Source organism: Cavia porcellus, unplaced genomic scaffold, assembly GCF_034190915.1.
Source record: "Cavia porcellus strain 051 isolate PalLab524CR breed Dunkin Hartley unplaced genomic scaffold, mCavPor4.1 scaffold_20, whole genome shotgun sequence".
Classification (NCBI taxonomy): Eukaryota; Metazoa; Chordata; class Mammalia; order Rodentia; family Caviidae; genus Cavia; species Cavia porcellus.
In genome coordinates, this window is record NW_026947503.1 from 58804534 (window position 1) to 58821396 (window position 16863).

At 40.2% G+C, this 16863-nt stretch overlaps 1 protein-coding gene across 8 annotated transcripts in view; it reads right to left on the reverse strand.

The window, feature by feature from the left end:
• Greb1l (GREB1 like retinoic acid receptor coactivator) overlaps positions 1 to 16863 on the reverse strand; it is a 223124-nt gene that overhangs the window by 76800 nt on the left and 129461 nt on the right. For all 8 annotated transcript variants that reach the window (XR_010041495.1, XR_010041494.1, XM_063231865.1 and 5 more), the window contains 2 exons: positions 7113 to 7289; positions 1264 to 1440 (listed from right to left, as the gene is read on the reverse strand). Coding sequence is in view for 6 of the 8 variants with exons in the window: in XM_063231865.1 (XP_063087935.1) it covers positions 1264 to 1440; positions 7113 to 7289 (354 nt within the window). In the remaining 2 variants the exon portion in view is untranslated. The remainder of the gene's footprint in view (positions 1 to 1263; positions 1441 to 7112; positions 7290 to 16863) is intronic.

The following is a 16863-nucleotide window of genomic DNA, read 5'->3' on the forward strand; positions in this document are numbered from 1 at the left end:
TATATACTCATATAAACATATAATTTTATATACTCATATAAACAAAATATAAACACAAATCCATTTCTAAATTACTACAAACATGAAGCTTCTTTAACAAATTGCTATTCTTTAATAGAAAGATGAATTCTCATTAAGTATTAAAGAAAGAGTTAAAGATATCTTAATAAATACACTTGCCAAAAAAAAAAAAAAAACTGAAAAGTAAAGACATAACACCTACTTTGTTTTTACCTGTCAGAATTTACTAGAATAAAGAGTCTATAATTCACCATGTTTATGATCCAGTGGCTGGAAATTTTAAATTTTGATGACACCCAGCTTGAAACATGCAGCTGTTTTGTAAGGAATTACACAACCGTGCTTCAAATACAATCAAGAATAATTATGGTGAACAGCTCCAAGACAAATCTGCTATAATAATTTGAATTTATTATGCTATTTTTCATGGTCAGGCAAAAATCTTATAGAGGCAATGAATAGAAACATGATAGACAATTATTCTATGATGACAAAAAAAATCTCAGTGTCTAAAAAACCCTTCAATAGAATACGGATTAGATGCTCCACTGCATTAGAACAATGCCAGGTCCTATAACAGTTTCTATCAACATGTGAAAACGTCAAGCTTCAAGCGGATTTTTTCTTATTTTTTTTTTTCAATACTGGGGATTTTAGTACTGGGGAGGCCTCAGGGCCTACACAATGAGGTACATTTTTCTTTTTTTTAAATTTTGATTTTAAGACAGGGTTTCACTATTTCACTAAGTTGCTCAGACTGGGTTTGAATTTACTATCAGCTGGATTCATTTTTACAGATAGTGCAGTTAAGTTGTTCCAAATTTTAAAAATAGTTTGCCAGTCTAATAGAGTATTTTCCTAGCTATTACGAAGACTGCATTATTTATTCAAGGTATGCTGGTCCAATTAAAATAGGAAAATGAAGATGCCTGAAAATTACCAAAGAAGTAAAGTAAGAAAACATAAGCCACTTGGAGGTCCTGCTAAGTGGCAGGAGAATTAGAAAGGGTCTCATTTACCCTCCCAGAGCACACTGTTTCCTGGAGTCGTGCATTTGCCTAACTGCAGAGTCTCTTGAAAACAACAACAGGCAAACCCAGTAAGCTGTCGGGTTTACATTTTCTCCTCAGCCTTCTGAACTTGGGCTATTTATCTGTATTGCACCTGAACTCTGAACCCTGAATGGCCTTGTCCCCATCATAAAGGCCCCACTCCGGTCCATTTCTTCCTGGAAGGGATTACCTTTCCAGCAGATAAGCGGTCCCTTGGACAGCACACCCTGGGAGGTTCTGACTAGGTAGTACTTTAAGTGCTTCTGCTTCTTTGGCTGGGTGGTGAGCTTCAAGTTAATGTGGTTGGAAAATTCCGTGAAATACCGAAATCCTCTTTCTCCGCAGCCGATACAGTTTCCAGAAAACCCTGAAATGAGGAATCCAATGTTACTGGTGGCCTTCTAAAGTGTTTTTGTTGTTGTTGGGTTTTTTTGTGGTCGTACTGAGAACTGAACCCAGAGCCTTGCACATGCTAGGCACATGTTCTACCACTCCAGTGGTATCTCTGAAATATCTCACAATATTTTATTCTGAGATAGGATCTTGCTGTGTTGACCTTGAATTTAAGATCCTCCTGTCTCAGCCTCTCAAGTTGCTGAGATTACAAACAAGTACCACCATGCCAGGCTGATACAATACGTTTTATGTCAAAACAAGCAAATAAACAAACAACTCCGGAAATATTCACACCCCTTGACTTAATGTCAGTCACAATTCAAGTAAAATAATTCAAAGTAAAAAAACAGGTGCAAAAAATTTCTATAACACTGGACAAAGAAGTAATTTAAATGTTGCTCTAAAAGGACGGCTGAGAGACAGACTGCATAGTATCACGCAATAGGATTTAGAGGCTCCAGAATAAACTGCAAACGCTGATCCTGAGCTGTGCGCTGCTCTGCTCCCATGCTCCTCCCCGGGCCTGGTTCCGCCCTGACCAACGCACCCCTTCACCGTGGCAGGATCCGAGCCAACCAGGGCCAGACAGAGGCTTCCACTGGCATTTTGAAATGAACAGAAAGTCATCCAGGGGGTATCGGACTCTGGATTTGTAAGGCTTGGTAAAATTAACACAGTACTGAGATTACAGGGGTGCACCATCACACCAAGCTTATTGGCATCTGTTGTCCTATTCATCTTGCACACTCATCAGACACAGATGAAGCAAGTCAGTACTCCTGGGTCGGCTGTGCCTACCACACCAAGCCGAGGAGTGGGAGAGAACACACCACTGGCCGGGAAGGGGACACCGGGGGGCCTCCCCGGACGACGGGCTGCAAGCTCCAGCTCTGTGAGGCCAGCTGAGCTTCTGGTCAGGAGCTCCCTGGGATCCCCATTACCTCTCTAATCACCCTCCCTCCACTCAGGCCAGCCAGCTGCTATCCTTCAGGTCAGTGCCTGCTGCAGCCAGTTAAACAAAGCAAAGCTTTCAGACACCGCCCTGGAGCAGGGGATGCTGGCAGAGGAAACAGAGGCGGCCAGGCCTTCCTGTATTAGAAATCAACCTTTCAATTCCTCTTAGAACACAAGGCCGGCAAGTACTGACTTGCTTCAGCTGTGTCTGATGAGTGTGTAAGATGAATAGGACAACAGATGCCAATAAGCTTGGTGTGGTGGTGCACCCCTGTAATCTCAGTACTGTGGGAGCCTGAGGCAGGAGGCTCACAAAGTTCAAGGCCAGCCTGGGTAACTTGGCAAGACCTTGTCTCAAAGTTAAAAAAAAAATTAAATTATAAAAGGGCTTTGATGTAACTCAATACAAAAACCTTGGGTTTAATCCCCAAGCAATGCAAAAAGAAAATAAGAAAAGCATTCCATATGAAGAGACAATGTATCTATATACAAATAAGCAACTGAAATAAGTTCACTGGTGACACTGTTTCAAACCCCTAAAGTCAACCTGGTATATAGGTGACAAAGATAAGCAGAAAGACCACACAGATTAAAGAGGATGTCTCACAATATCCTCACCTTACAGGCTGACAATCAATTCAAAGCATTCATAAGTGAGAAGTCCAAAATAACTTTATCATTCAACAGTTATTTACTTACTGAGCACCTGCCTACAGGCCAGGCATTTTTCCAAACACTAGAGAAAAAGTGATGAAAAGAGGTAATCAGAACCTTTGGTTAACTAGGTAGAAATGTATAGTTTATTATCACCACCTTACAGACTTATGAACATTTGTATAAGTTTATAAGTGACTTCAAATATATTTAGGAATGGGTTGTATTTGAGAGTACTTGTCCATTTTGCAATAAATTGAAGTTACAGGACAAAAAAAGAAGTTGTCAGCGACTGCCTTGTTCACAAAGTTTCTAAAGACATCCTTCTTCCACCATTGACCAAACACGGGTACTGTGCTGTATCTGCGGCTGTTTCAGGTGCCAGGCTTTAGCACAGAACAAGACAGGCAACGCTCCTCTCTGTGGACCTTGCGTCCAGGTGTGACCACCATGTGCGGATGGAAAACTGCCTGCTCTGTGAGGCAGCTGAAGTAATCCAGGACAGGGCTCAACGGCCCTTCAGAAAACACTAGTGTAAGAATTAGAATGAACGGGGCTGGGGATTTAGCTCAGCGGCATAAGCGCCTGCCTTGCAAGCAGGCAGTCGTGAGTTCGATCCCCGGTACCGATAAAAAGCAAAAAGACAAAAAAAAAAAAAAAAAAAAAAAGAATTAGAATGAACACACTATTGGGGCTGGGTTTTATCATTTCCTCCACGCATATTCTCTGAGATGAAAAGCAAGAATTTGAGGATGAACAAAGCAAGGGGTCTGGAAAATAGAGCAAAAAAATCTTCCCATCAAAAATGATGTTAAGCTGGGCATGGTATTGCACTCCTGAAACCCCAGCACTCAGGAGGCTGAGGCAGGTGGATCATTGCTAGTTCAAGACCAGCCTGGGCTACAAAGTGAGCTCAAGGCCACCTGAACTGCATAGTGAGACCCGGTCTCAAAAAGACAAAAAAAAAAAAAAAAAAAAAAAGATGGTTAATACACGCACACGACCCAGGCAGGGCCCTTCCTGTCTCTCAGGAACTATTCCTTGTCCTCTCTCCTATTCCCCAAGAAAACTTTTCTTTTAGCTTCCTTAAAAAAGAGAAAGAAAGAAACAGAATGCTGCTTCAGTTCATCTTGAATATTCTGTGTGTTTTCAGCATCATTTGTTCAAGACAGATTTTCATCTGCTCAAAGTTCATGCTATCATTAGTAATAAAAAAAAACATTGCTTACAGCTGAATTACCTTTCTAGTTTTTTTTTGTCAATCACGTCTTCCAATTGCATGGTAGATTTGGGGTACAAGCACTGTCAATTGGATCAATACATTTTTAAATCAATCTCCTCACAGTCTTTGAAATCTGCATAATTTATATAAAAATTTAGACAAATTGATACTTGAGTCCACAGAGATTCTAGAATATCCAAATCTCACAAAACTTCCCTGTCTTAATGTATGCTAAAATCATCCATCATAATAAAAAATGTTCACTTTTTTGACGCAGAGTACTAACCCTGTAAGACTCTCAGTGGTGTGATTATTTAAGAAACATTAACGACCATATTGTTGGTTAGAGACAGCAGGACAGTTTCCAAGTCTATATAGATACTGAATAAATACAATAGAATAGCTACAATTTAAAGAGCAATTTGCCAGGTGTGGTGGCACACACCTGTAATCCCAGCACTCAGAAGGCTGAGGCAGGAATATCTCCATGAGTTCCAGGCCAGCCTTGGCTACATAGTGAGTTCAAGGCCAGCCTGAACTACATGGCAAGACCCCTCACACTGCCTTCCCCTCCACCATATCTTTTTTCTTTTTTCTTTTTCGTGGTACTGGGGATTAAACCAAGTGCTTTCACATAGAGGCAGAACCCTAGCTCCTTATTCTTTATTTTGAGACAAGATCTCGCCAAATTGGCAAGGCTGGGCTTCCACTTGTAATAACCCTACCTCAGCTTCCCAGAGTTCTGGGGTTACAGGTAGGCACCACCATGCCCAGTTTACTGATTACTATGTATGGATGAGAAATCTGCGACTTCAGGTTCATTAAGCACCAGGTGGCAGATATGACATTTAGACTCATGTGACTCTGAAGCCCATGGTCTTGGTCTCATGACCTGATTATGCAGGACTATGAGGAGCACTATTCTGATGGCATTTTCCACGGTCTATTCTAAGAGGATTCCTGTAGTCAGGAAGAATCTCTGAGCACAATAGCATTATGAAAGAGGCTGCACCTTCTATAGTCAGAGCTCTACCTGGCCTATTTCATTAGAGGATAATGTTTTTAAAATGCTTAAAATATTTTAAAAACTTCTTCTGCACCACCAATTAGTCCTAAACTCAGTGAGGGAAACAACTGTGCTTTCTGTACCTCCACACCATGGCCTGTGTAGTCTGAGTGCTACAGTACACTGTGAGTAAACGTTACTGAATGGGTGAACAAATAAATGGCTGGATCAAATAAGAAGCTTTAGCATTAGACTTCTATATTAAACCCTGTGCTCAGCTTCACTAAAAGAAAAGGTGAGTATATTATCTTCTGAGAGTCTTATGAAATATAAAAATTATCATTTCTTTTTCTATGAATCAGATGGTACTAAACTAGAATTTAAGAAGCTTTTTATAAAGCATTGCAGGGTCGTTTTCTGGCTCAAAATACTGATGCATTTCTAGAATTTCTGATGATAGTGTAGAACTGGGAAGACGGCATCAACTTAAACAGAAAAGGAAGTCATCTCCTGATCAATATGACATTCCAATTCTTTGCCCTCTATTTTTCTTTTTCCTGATATTTATGCCTAAAACATCTGATTCCATATAAATAAAAGAAATTCTAAGAAACAAAAAGGACTTCAGGGAGAAAAAGAAGAAATTCAGAGAAACATAACAACAGAAAACAACAAACTTCGTGTGCCCTCTTGTCTCTTCAATTATTAAAAATTAAAAAATTCAACTCATTATTTCTGATGCACAGAAGCATCATCTGTTGTAAAAAAGTCAGGACTCTTCCATCATACCAGAAAGTAAAACTATTCTGACTTTATATATTCCTTTTTATATATGTTTATAAATAGGCTTGTTATTGTACATTCCTATTTATATGTTTATAAATAAGATTATTACACTTTTCATTTATATATTATGAATTCTGAGGTTTATATATTCCACTTCTGCATTCCCAAGTTATCTAGGTGAGTTAATATTTAAATAGGAAATGAGACTCATACCCATCAAACACTGATAGGACTAGTGGGTAGTATGGGAAAACTCTAAACGCCCTTACACAAAGTGACTAATCCATAGATGAATAATTGAGAGGTGATATAATAATTGAGGTTGATGTTGAAAACTATACAGAATAAATTCTGCTTTGTATTATGTTTTCTTTTAGTACTGATGACAGAATTCAGGTTTCATGCAAACCAGGTAAGCATTCTATCACTGAGCTATACCCCCAGCACTGAAATACTGATTTTGATAAGTTGATAGCTGCTTCTTACATTAGGCCCCCAAAGTCTCTGTCTGTCTCTTTCTCTGTATATTACTGTGGATTACTGGTAAGCACAAGGTCCTGAGTTTGATTCTTGGTACCGAAAAATAAAAGATTACATCCAGACAGGACTGACTTACATCTCCAGCCCACCTGCCTGTCCTGTCCTGTCCTGTCCTCCTCCCTTCCTTTCTTCTATCCTTTCATATTTTTTTTTGTTTTTGTCTTTTTCATTTTTATCGGTACCAGGGATTGAACTCACAACCACCTGCTTGCAAGGCAGGTGCTTATGCCGCTGAGCTAAATCCCCAGCCTATCCTTTCATTTTTGAGACCAGGTTTCTCAAAAATGCCTAAGCTGGCCTTGACTTTGTGCTCCTCCTCCTATCTCTGCCTCATGAGTAGCTAGGGTTACAGACGTGAGCTGCTGTACCTGACTTGTAAACTGACTTTTAAAAAATTATTCAGAGGAAAAGGTTTTCATACTTGAATTGGACTATGCAAGCCCCAACAAATCCCATTATATATACATGGTGAAGGACTCACCTAAAAGTGCATTTTTCCCATGGTCGTCCGGTAGAAAGCGCTTATCCACAGCACAGACCAGGATGTGTTCAGGAAGATTGGGGGACTTGGCCCCCACCAGAAGGAACCCTGCTGGGATGTCGATCTGCTCCATACAGAGTGACACCAGACGCAGGTCCTTTCCTGCTTGACAAAAACCTAAAAATGAGTTAAAAGAGTTACTTTTAGGGAGGTTACGTCCACTTGTACACTGGGTGAGTAGGAGTCACTATTCAGCTGACACCAAAATTAGTCTCTCTCTACCTCAATCAGAAGACAAATGAATCCTATGTGACAAGACACTCAAAAGTAGTATTACCATCTGAGTCAGCCAAAAAGATAGCTCTGTCTTTTCTGGTCACAGTGAGGCAGTGATGAACACACAGCAGATTCTGATGTGTGCATGTAATTTTTGGGTGCATGTGACAAATCTTATTTTAAGAGCAAAGTCACTTAATCTACATGGGATGATCAGTGGCCAGGGAGAGGTGCTCTTAGCATCACAGAGCAAGAGACCGAAGCTGAGAGTTCAGAGACTCACAAATGGACGGGTCAGCACTAGAACTTAGAACTGTCAGTCTGTTTTCATTAGGACTAACAAGACAAAACTGGGTGCAATCACTATACACCATCCACACTAGTTCATTAGCTCATTGCCTCATCAACAAATATTTACAACAGATACTCAATAGGCCTGAGGACACAGCCCTGAACACAATGTGCCTTTCTCTAAAAACTCACATCGCACTCAGGAGAATGCAAGAACCAATCATCCCAACAGCAGTTTGATACAGGACAGCTGGTCCTCTTCGGGGACGGGTCCTCTCTGCATGCTAATCCTCCAACTCCCTGGGAAAGTTTATTTCAGATTGACCTGGAGCTGGCATTGGACTGAAGCTGGGCCACTTTAATGTCCCCTCTTTCTGGCCAGAGTTGGTTGATGCAGATGGCTGTCATAAAACAGGCTAACTGAAGCTTTTCCCTGGGATTTCTAAACACAGAGCCAGAAAAAACATGGTTCATGCTCTGTGGCCCCCACTGCTTCCTGACCATGAGAACAGAGATGGCAGGGCTGGGAGGGGGCCTCGCAGTGTTGGATCCCAGGAGCTTGGCTGCACCTGCTTGTCCATGGTTTATTCATGTAAGCTTTTGCTTTGGAATTCCTCTAACAATTCCTTCATTTCATCTAGGTTACTACTCTCATCTGAGTTTCTGTCCATGCAACCAGAGATCAAACACTATGTGATAAATGCTATTTCGGGGAGGGAAAACTGGAGGAAAATATGGAGAGATGGAGAATGAATATCTAAGCCTTCACCTACAAATTGAGGGACAGGACCCAGTGCAAAGGGGGGATGAACAGCATTAGATTCTTCTAGCATCAATTCGTATGATTTTAACCAAATGCCAGCAGATAACTGGAGGTCATCGGCATACGGGAAGTAAAAAGACAAATCTACTAAAACCCTGTCTGAAGATGCGATCCACATAAACTGCCCTATAGTTTGGATCATCAGACTTCAATAGTGGGGATGGTACTGGAAAAACCCAACAGAAAAGAAATATAACAATGATAAAGACACTGGGCTCAGTCATTCCAAGTTGAAAGAACTGCATTGATATCAACACAAATCAAATTAATTTTTTAAAAACTCCATGATATTAGAAAAGTTATATCAAAAAGTTACTATGAATTTTTAACACTGTTAATGAAGCTGTTTTTTATTACTCATAATATTTTGTATATTTGAAAAATTGTCATTTATATATGTGATATATATTATTTATTGTTATGGCTTGTGTCAGAATGCCCCCTCAAGCCTCATGTGGTCATAGGTGGGTCTTTTTAAGAGGTGGCTAGATCTAGAGTGTGTGTAATCAAGGGCACTGGGATACCTGCCCTGAGTAGCCTAGATATGATATAAGACACAGAAAGAACTATACTTGCCTCCCTTCATTGCTTTGCTTCCTCCTGCCCACCATGAAAATTTTTTCCTCTACAAAATCACCCTGACTATGGATTGAAACTTCTACAGACTGTGAGCTAGATAAACCTTTCCTCGTTAACTTTTGGTGTTGGATATTTTGTCTTAGCAACAGAAAAGTAATTAAGATATTCAGCTAACTAACTTTTTCCATGAAAAAGTTATGTTTCTTGCATCTTTATTAAGGAACAGATCTCATAGTTTTGGAAGTTAGGAATTGAGATGATGGTACGGATGGCAGATAAAACTTTTTACAGACTACTTCTCATAAGCTAGGTACAGTAAAACACTACAGATGGTGTTATTTAATCCCTTCAACAGCTATAGGTATGCACATCTTCTTCATACATCTTCATAGATGGAGAAACAATCTCCATAGGGAGCTTGTCCAAGGTTATATGAGTTCAGTAACATGGTATAATGACACAAGACATGGGAAGTTTGCTATATAAGAACAAACGAAAAGCATACAAACTCAGCTTGGCAAAAGAAGAGCTAAGGATTTGGTATTAAAATTATCAGGGGTAAATACAAACACTTAAATCAAATCTAAAGTACAAAATGTAGGAGGCATTTGAAAGAACTAAAAGGAGTACTAATTTTATAATCAAAGAAATTATTGATTTGCAAATAGTAAACCTAGAAACAGATTTCTTTTCTGAAATAGCATCTTTATTAAAAGCATGATTTGCTATGTCCTCTTTTATCTCACTTTCCCCCTTATTCATTAAAAAATTATTTATTTATTAATTTTTTAATTAAGGGGAAAAATTAGCAGGGTATATTATAGCAACTTTTTTTGATTTCCTATTAACTTGATTTGAAGTCCTGTATTACTTCCACTATCTTGTTTTGACTGATTAGACTCTGTTCTGCCCTGTTTGATAGTATCAAGTTTGAGGGTATAGGCAACTACTTTGAAGGCAGTAAGATTCACTATGATGCCCATTCTGGTTTGACTATTATCTTCTTTTGAAGTCCTGTAATGTTTACAATGTTTAGGTTTTATTGGTCTTGTTCTGTACTGTTTTGTTCAACTTAATTATACCTAATGATATAGGCAATTCTTTTTAAGGAAGCAAGTGGCATTATGGTAACCATTGTTGATAACCCTGTACTCTGTTTTTACATCCTGTACGATGTCTATCCTTGGTTTTGACTGACAGCTTTGTTTTGTCATATTTGGTTTTATTTTCTTCCAAAAAAAGTAATAAGAACTATGGGAGTAATAAAACCCAAAATGTGTAAATTTTGTTGTAAAAAAAAGAGAGGGAAAAAAAAGTGCTCTAAAGGATATAACTGCAAGTGTGTTTAGGTGTGTTAGGATAAACGACCATATTATGGAGATTTTGTTGGATTATTGAACACAACTGTTTGCAGTCTCACTGTCTGAATGTCCACTTTGTGTGCTTTGATCCTGTGACTTGAGCAACTATTCCTAAAATGACAATGTGTGATCTATTAACTGGTGATTTCTTACTGTTTTTTTTTTTTTTTGTAGTCCTGTATTACTTGTACCCTTACACTGTTTTGTCTTGTTTTGTTTTTTCTTTTTTTCCTTTTAAATAAAAAAAGCATGATTTGCTTCAAAAGTATCTTCCCACAAGGTACAGGAAATCACTGCAGAAGTTTGTGGCTGCCTGTTACTGGGAGACCGATGCTGCCTTCTGTAGTAAGAAGCAGTATCACCAAATCTCTACAACTTCGATAGAAACTGCACAAGTTGGCACCAATTTTCAAATTATCATGGGCTTTTTAGAACACTAGACTTGTTTAGAACCTCGAGATACCCTGATACGACACTTCTCCACAAGTGGTAATCCTGAATTTCCAGGAATTCCCAAAACGGTTTCAAGATACTTGAGAACTGTAAGTGAAATTTAAACATCAGGATCAGTTTCTAAACACTAGTTGGTTATTCTAATACCTACTTTTTGTGGTACTGAGCATTGGAACGAAGGCATCACTCGTACTAAGCAAGTACCCTGACACTGCTCCACATCTCCAGTCTTTTTTTTTTTCCTTTTTTGGAACCAGGGATCAAACTCATGACCTCGTGCATGCCAGGAAGGCACTTGTGTCACTGAGCTAAATCCCTGGCTCCAGCCCTTTTTCTTTTTTTGAGTCAAGCTGTCACTAAGTGACCCTGGCTGGGCTCAAATTTGTGACCCTCCTGCCTCAGCTTCCCAGATAACTGCAATGACAAGCATGTGCCACAGTATCCAGCCTAATACTCTGCTTTTAAAAGGATGATCCTAGGCCTTCATCCAGCACGAGGAGGATGAAGTAAGTAAACCACCTGAGTGGGCTCACAGCTGATTCACATAATCGCATGCTATGATGTGCTTTTCACTATTATGCAATTTCAAGTTGTTTTATTTTCAGCTGTATGCTTCGATATATTGCTTTATTTATATAAATAATGGGTTGTTAGTGACAGATAAGAAACTCAGGGATTACTGACTGTGTTAATGAATGCAAAAAAGAATAGTTTTACAAATGTATCTAACTATGATCCTAAAAGTAGGAGCTAAATTCATCCCCTACCCTCACTAATCAAATGATATAAAAATATACAAACATGTTTCTAGGACAACAAAAAACTAGTGTTACAAAGGTAAAGTATTTAGTGATTATAATCCAATGTGTTTTAAATGAGGGGCAAAACACAATTTCTTTCAACTGAAAAATGTCCTACATACAAGAGCCTGAAACTCTATCATCATATACAGTATAAATGCAAAAACTGTAAAAATATAACTGCGTATCCTTTGATCCTGAAATGTAGAAATTCCAAAACTTAGATGTTAGAAGTAATTTTGACATTTATAATACTGGGAAAGATTTAAATATACCTAGCTACACACAAAGCAATAACATTTTATCTTTGAATTGCTTTTTTGTACACATCCACATCAAGGTCACTTAAAACAGCAATTATTGAATCATAAAATGTAGACCAAATATTTCATGCAGCAGAAATATCTGAGACTATTATAATGCTAATCCAAAATAAATACTTTCAACTTAAAAAATCAAATCTTGCCAGGGATATAGCTCAGTGGCAAAAGTGCCCGCCTGGCAAGCGCGAAGTCATGAGTTCAATTCCCGGTACCAAAAAATAAAATAAATAAATAAAAAGAAAAAATTAAAAATCAAATCTTTATTACCTGCCACACAATGGCAGAATTAGTGTTTAAGTCCCTGGGGAGATTAAAAGTTTCTATGGTACTAACAGAAATTTGTGAGTCAAAGGTTGGGAAATACTAACCTCTTCTAATCTTTTTAATATGTAAAGGAGGAAGAAGCCGAGGAAGGGTAAGGTCAAATAGGTACTCAGAAATTAGAGACCCTGAGGCCAGAAGGAGGTCCCTCAGGTCCAGGTTACAGACCCTCCTCCTCGTTAACTCGCTCTGACGTAGGCCTGGCTCTCGGGGAATTTCTCCCTTTACAGTTTTTGCTCTGCCTGTCACCTAGCTTTTCTGTGCTGCTTTTAGGCTGAATCCCATGGGGCATTTGCTTTTCCAGCCATGGCAGAGTCCAGATCGACCTATCTCACACCTGCTCATGAGTCCTTAAGTTCAAGCTTTTAGCTGGGCACGGCCCTTATGCTGAGTGCCCAGCTACGAGGGTCCCTGAAGCAGGAGGGTCACTTGAACTCTGGACCTCAAGGTCAGCCGGAGCCACACAGTCTTTGCCTCAATTTTTTTTCCTCTAGTTTTTATAAGCCACAAAGTGACGTTTCTGGTGAGATTTCTCAAAAGGGAAACGAATGGATGAAGTATGACTTTTGTTCTGGGCTACACAGGGACAGAGTCAAGGAGGCACAGGGTGGAGAATGCCCCAGCAAGCTGGATTTTCTAGGGAAGAGATCATCTCAGAGGGTTTCTGTGGTAAGATACAAACTATCCAACCCAGCAAATGAAACAGTATAGCCTTTGCTTTTTCCCACTTGTGGTATGAGGACACCTAGAGGTAAAAAATAATAGTTATTAAGCAGCAACTGGATGCTCCCGAGATGCATGGCTTGGCAGTTCTTAAAAATGTACTACAACAAGCCTGGTGTGGGGCACGCCTTTAATCCCAGCACTCAGAGGCTGAGACAGGCTGATCACTGCAAGTTTGAGACCAGCCTGGGCTACAAAGTGAGCCCAAGATCAGTTTGAATGCATAATGAGACCATGTCTCAAGAAAAAAAAAATACTACAAGGGATGCCTGTGATAATGAGGAAATTTTCTCTTTTATGCTAAAACAATAATCCTGCAATGATGTAGGTTTATAAAAGAGGCTTAGGAACAAATGGAAAGGGCTCTTGATGTCAGAAACTGAAATCCTCTGAGCACAAGAGCAGTGTGGGATTATAACCCAAAACATAAATAACTATGATATAAATAAATGATGGATAAAGGCGGAAGACAAATTCCCATGCAGTAACATTTCACAAAGGATCTGTAGATACCCTGTTTTCAAAGTCAGGGAGCAAAATCCCTACTGCAGTGAAGATGTAGGCGAGGCCTTGCTTCCACTGCATGGAAGGAAGGTGGACTGCAGGTGAGCAAGGCCGCCACCCGCAGTTGTGAATCCTGTTGACAGAACATCTTTTCCCTCAGCATGATGTGATGAAAAGGGCTCCTTACCTTTGTGGTCTACATCCAAACCCACAGTCTCAGTCTAACTGAGAAAAAAAATTCAGACCAGTTACAACAGGGGTCCCTACAGGGTTCCTAACCTCCACTCCACACCAGCAAAGGCAAGGAGAGGCGAGGACACTGTCCCAGCCAGAAGGCAACCGTGAAATCTAATGTAGGATCCTAGACGGGGCCCTGGAATAGGACAGGGACATTAGGTAAACACCGAGGGACTTGATGATCAAAGTTAATCAAAGTGTAATAACAACACTGGCTCATTAATCATAACAAAACAAATGTACTTATGGCGCCAGGAGATTATTAGGAGAAACCGTGGGAATATAAAGAAACTACTCGAGCTTTCCACAGAGTTAAAGCATTCTTAAGAACACAAAGTTTTAAGAACATAAAGTTTATCTTCACACCTAGCTACTTGCCAACCCAAGCCACAAAGGCAATTCAGAGAAGAATACAAAAGAGACAGGGAAGGCCACACTGGGTCTAGCACAGGGTCAGGAAGCACCACTATAAGGCCAATAACTGTTCTAAGTCAGGAAAAATTTCTAAATTCAGTTTGTAGTTATTTTAATAAATAAGCCCACCTGCCAAAGGTGTGGCATTTTGCTGTAAACATTTACTTACTGTTCCCTCCAAACTCTGTGATAGGACTCAAATCACCTAGTTATATGTATTATCATAAAGAATCCTCTAGGAAGAGAAATATTATACTAAGAACAATGTTTACATTCTCTTCAGTTGAAAATAAGCTATGTCTAGTTGGATATGGGAGGCTGAGACAAGAGGGTCACAAGCTGGAGTTGAGTCTTGGCAACCTTAAGTGAGCCTAGTGTCAAAAGCCCTGGGTTCAGTTTCCGGGAGAACATGGCGGACAGATAACAGCAACTACCGGAGGCTCTCTGAAAGGCTCGGCTCAGAAGTCAGGAATGATGCGGACTAAGGAGACATGAGCCGGTAGAGATATGCTCTGCTGACTCAGGAATGAACTGGGCTGAGAGAAACCAACTTGGAATGCAGTCCTGGCGCTAAAATAGGAACAGAAAAGACTCGGTGTGGAGGCTGGACCCCGCGCCATTGGAAACCGCGATTTGGGTTTCCCGCCACTCGGCGGCTGGCTGCCTCCACAGTGGTTCGGCAAGGAGAGACGCGCAGAAGCTCTGGGAACGGGAGTCTGCAAACGGAGTCGAAAACAGGATGGACAAGGAGGCGTACACTGACTTGTGGCGAGGTGAGTGAGAGAAACTGACACTCCACCACAGTTTGACTCCAGCGGAGGACTTTCTGGGCTCGGGCAGTCCTGTAAGAGCAGGGCGCGGTGGCGACTCCAGCCACACATTCCCCTCTCGGACGGGATTGGTGAAAAGTGCCTGGCCTGCAAGACGCTGTGGGTGGACTTGGTAGGCTGGCCTAACCCAGATCCCAGAGACTGACGGTGGCCCGGAGGGGCGACTGACTCCCGCGTAGGCTGCCTCCTCCGCAACTCCCTGGTGCGCAGCGGTGGGCGGGAACACCTAGCCAGCGCAATTTGATCAGGCTGTGGCTGACAGGCAGGGAAGCTGGGCCTCCTATGTAAGATTGCATTTTATAAGGAACAGAAAATATGGGGAAGGGAAGCAACAAGAAAGGCTCCTCGGCCCCCAATTCTGAGAAACAGGCAATAGCGGACACCGCACCAATAGACATTAAGCGCCATATAGAAAGCCTCATAGACCAATTCAGGAATGAAGTTATCAACGACCTGAAGCTAGAAGTATGCAGAATAGTTAGAGAAATGCTAAGCACCACCCAGGAAAAAACAGATGGTGGAATGGAAGAACAGAAAAAGAGGGGAGAATTGTTTGATGGAGAAAACAGAGAAAGCATAGAGTACGTGAAGCAGGTTCAAAGGGACTATCAAGAAATTAAGAAGTCTATCCAAGACTGGCATAACAGCTTGAAAGAAACTAAGGACAGACTATCTGAACTGGAGGGCAGACTTGTAATATGGGAAAATGAAATGAAAAACTTCTTAAAAATAACAAAGAAACAAACAGCAATAATACAAAGACAAGAAGATGATAAGAGGAGCCATAACTTAAGGATTAAGAACATAAAAGAAGAAGTAGGGACACAAACAAGTGAACTACAAAAGCTACTCACAGAAGTAATCCAGGAGAATTTTCCTAATTTAGCAAAAGGTAAAGATACTTAGATGTATGAGGCATACAGGACCCCAGCTACCTACAACCCTAACAGAGAAACACCCAGGCACATAATAATAAAAATTCCAGAAATTCAATACAAGAACAGAATATTAAAAGCTGTAAGAGACAAGAAACAGACCACTTACAAGGGAACACCCATCAGAATTACAGCAGATTTCTCTGCACAAACCATCAAATCACGAAGAGCGTGGGGGGAAATAATTCAAGGTTTGAAAGATAATAATCTCCAGCCAAGATTGAGATATCCTGCACAACTGTCCCTGGAAATTGATGGAAAAACAAGGTGCTTCCAGGATAAAGAGGAACTGGGGGAATTTGCAACCACCAATTCAACCCTACAGAAAGTATTGCAGGATATTCTAAAAAAAGAAAAATACAAAGAACCCAGAAATAGTGGTGGGGAGGCCACAACGAATGGAGCAGAGAACAAAATGAAGAAGACAAACTGACAGCTACTGACAGAAAAAGAGCTCAACAGAAATGAGACAGAGAAGAGTGGATGATAGGAACAGCTATTTTGGAGAAAATGACATCTTAATAGGTAATACTGATTTAGTATCATCTTGTTTTGAAGTCTCATCTAGCTTTTGTTCTTCTGTCTCCAATGGTCTAAACAGGTTGTATCTTATTGGATTTTATTATGTACGATAGTATAAGCAAAAACCTTTTAAAGGCAAGGAGATTATACAGAAACCATTGTTTATTTTCTGTTAGTCGATTCTAAATACTCTGTAATGCTGTCATTCTCTTAAATGGTTTTACATTGTTTTGATATACTTAATGCTACAGTATACGAAGTTGTACTCAAGGACTTCAAGGAAAGAGTCAATATGGTAACTACTTTTGGGTCGGAATTATCTGGTGGTGAAACACTATTCTGCTTAAATGGTTATGTTT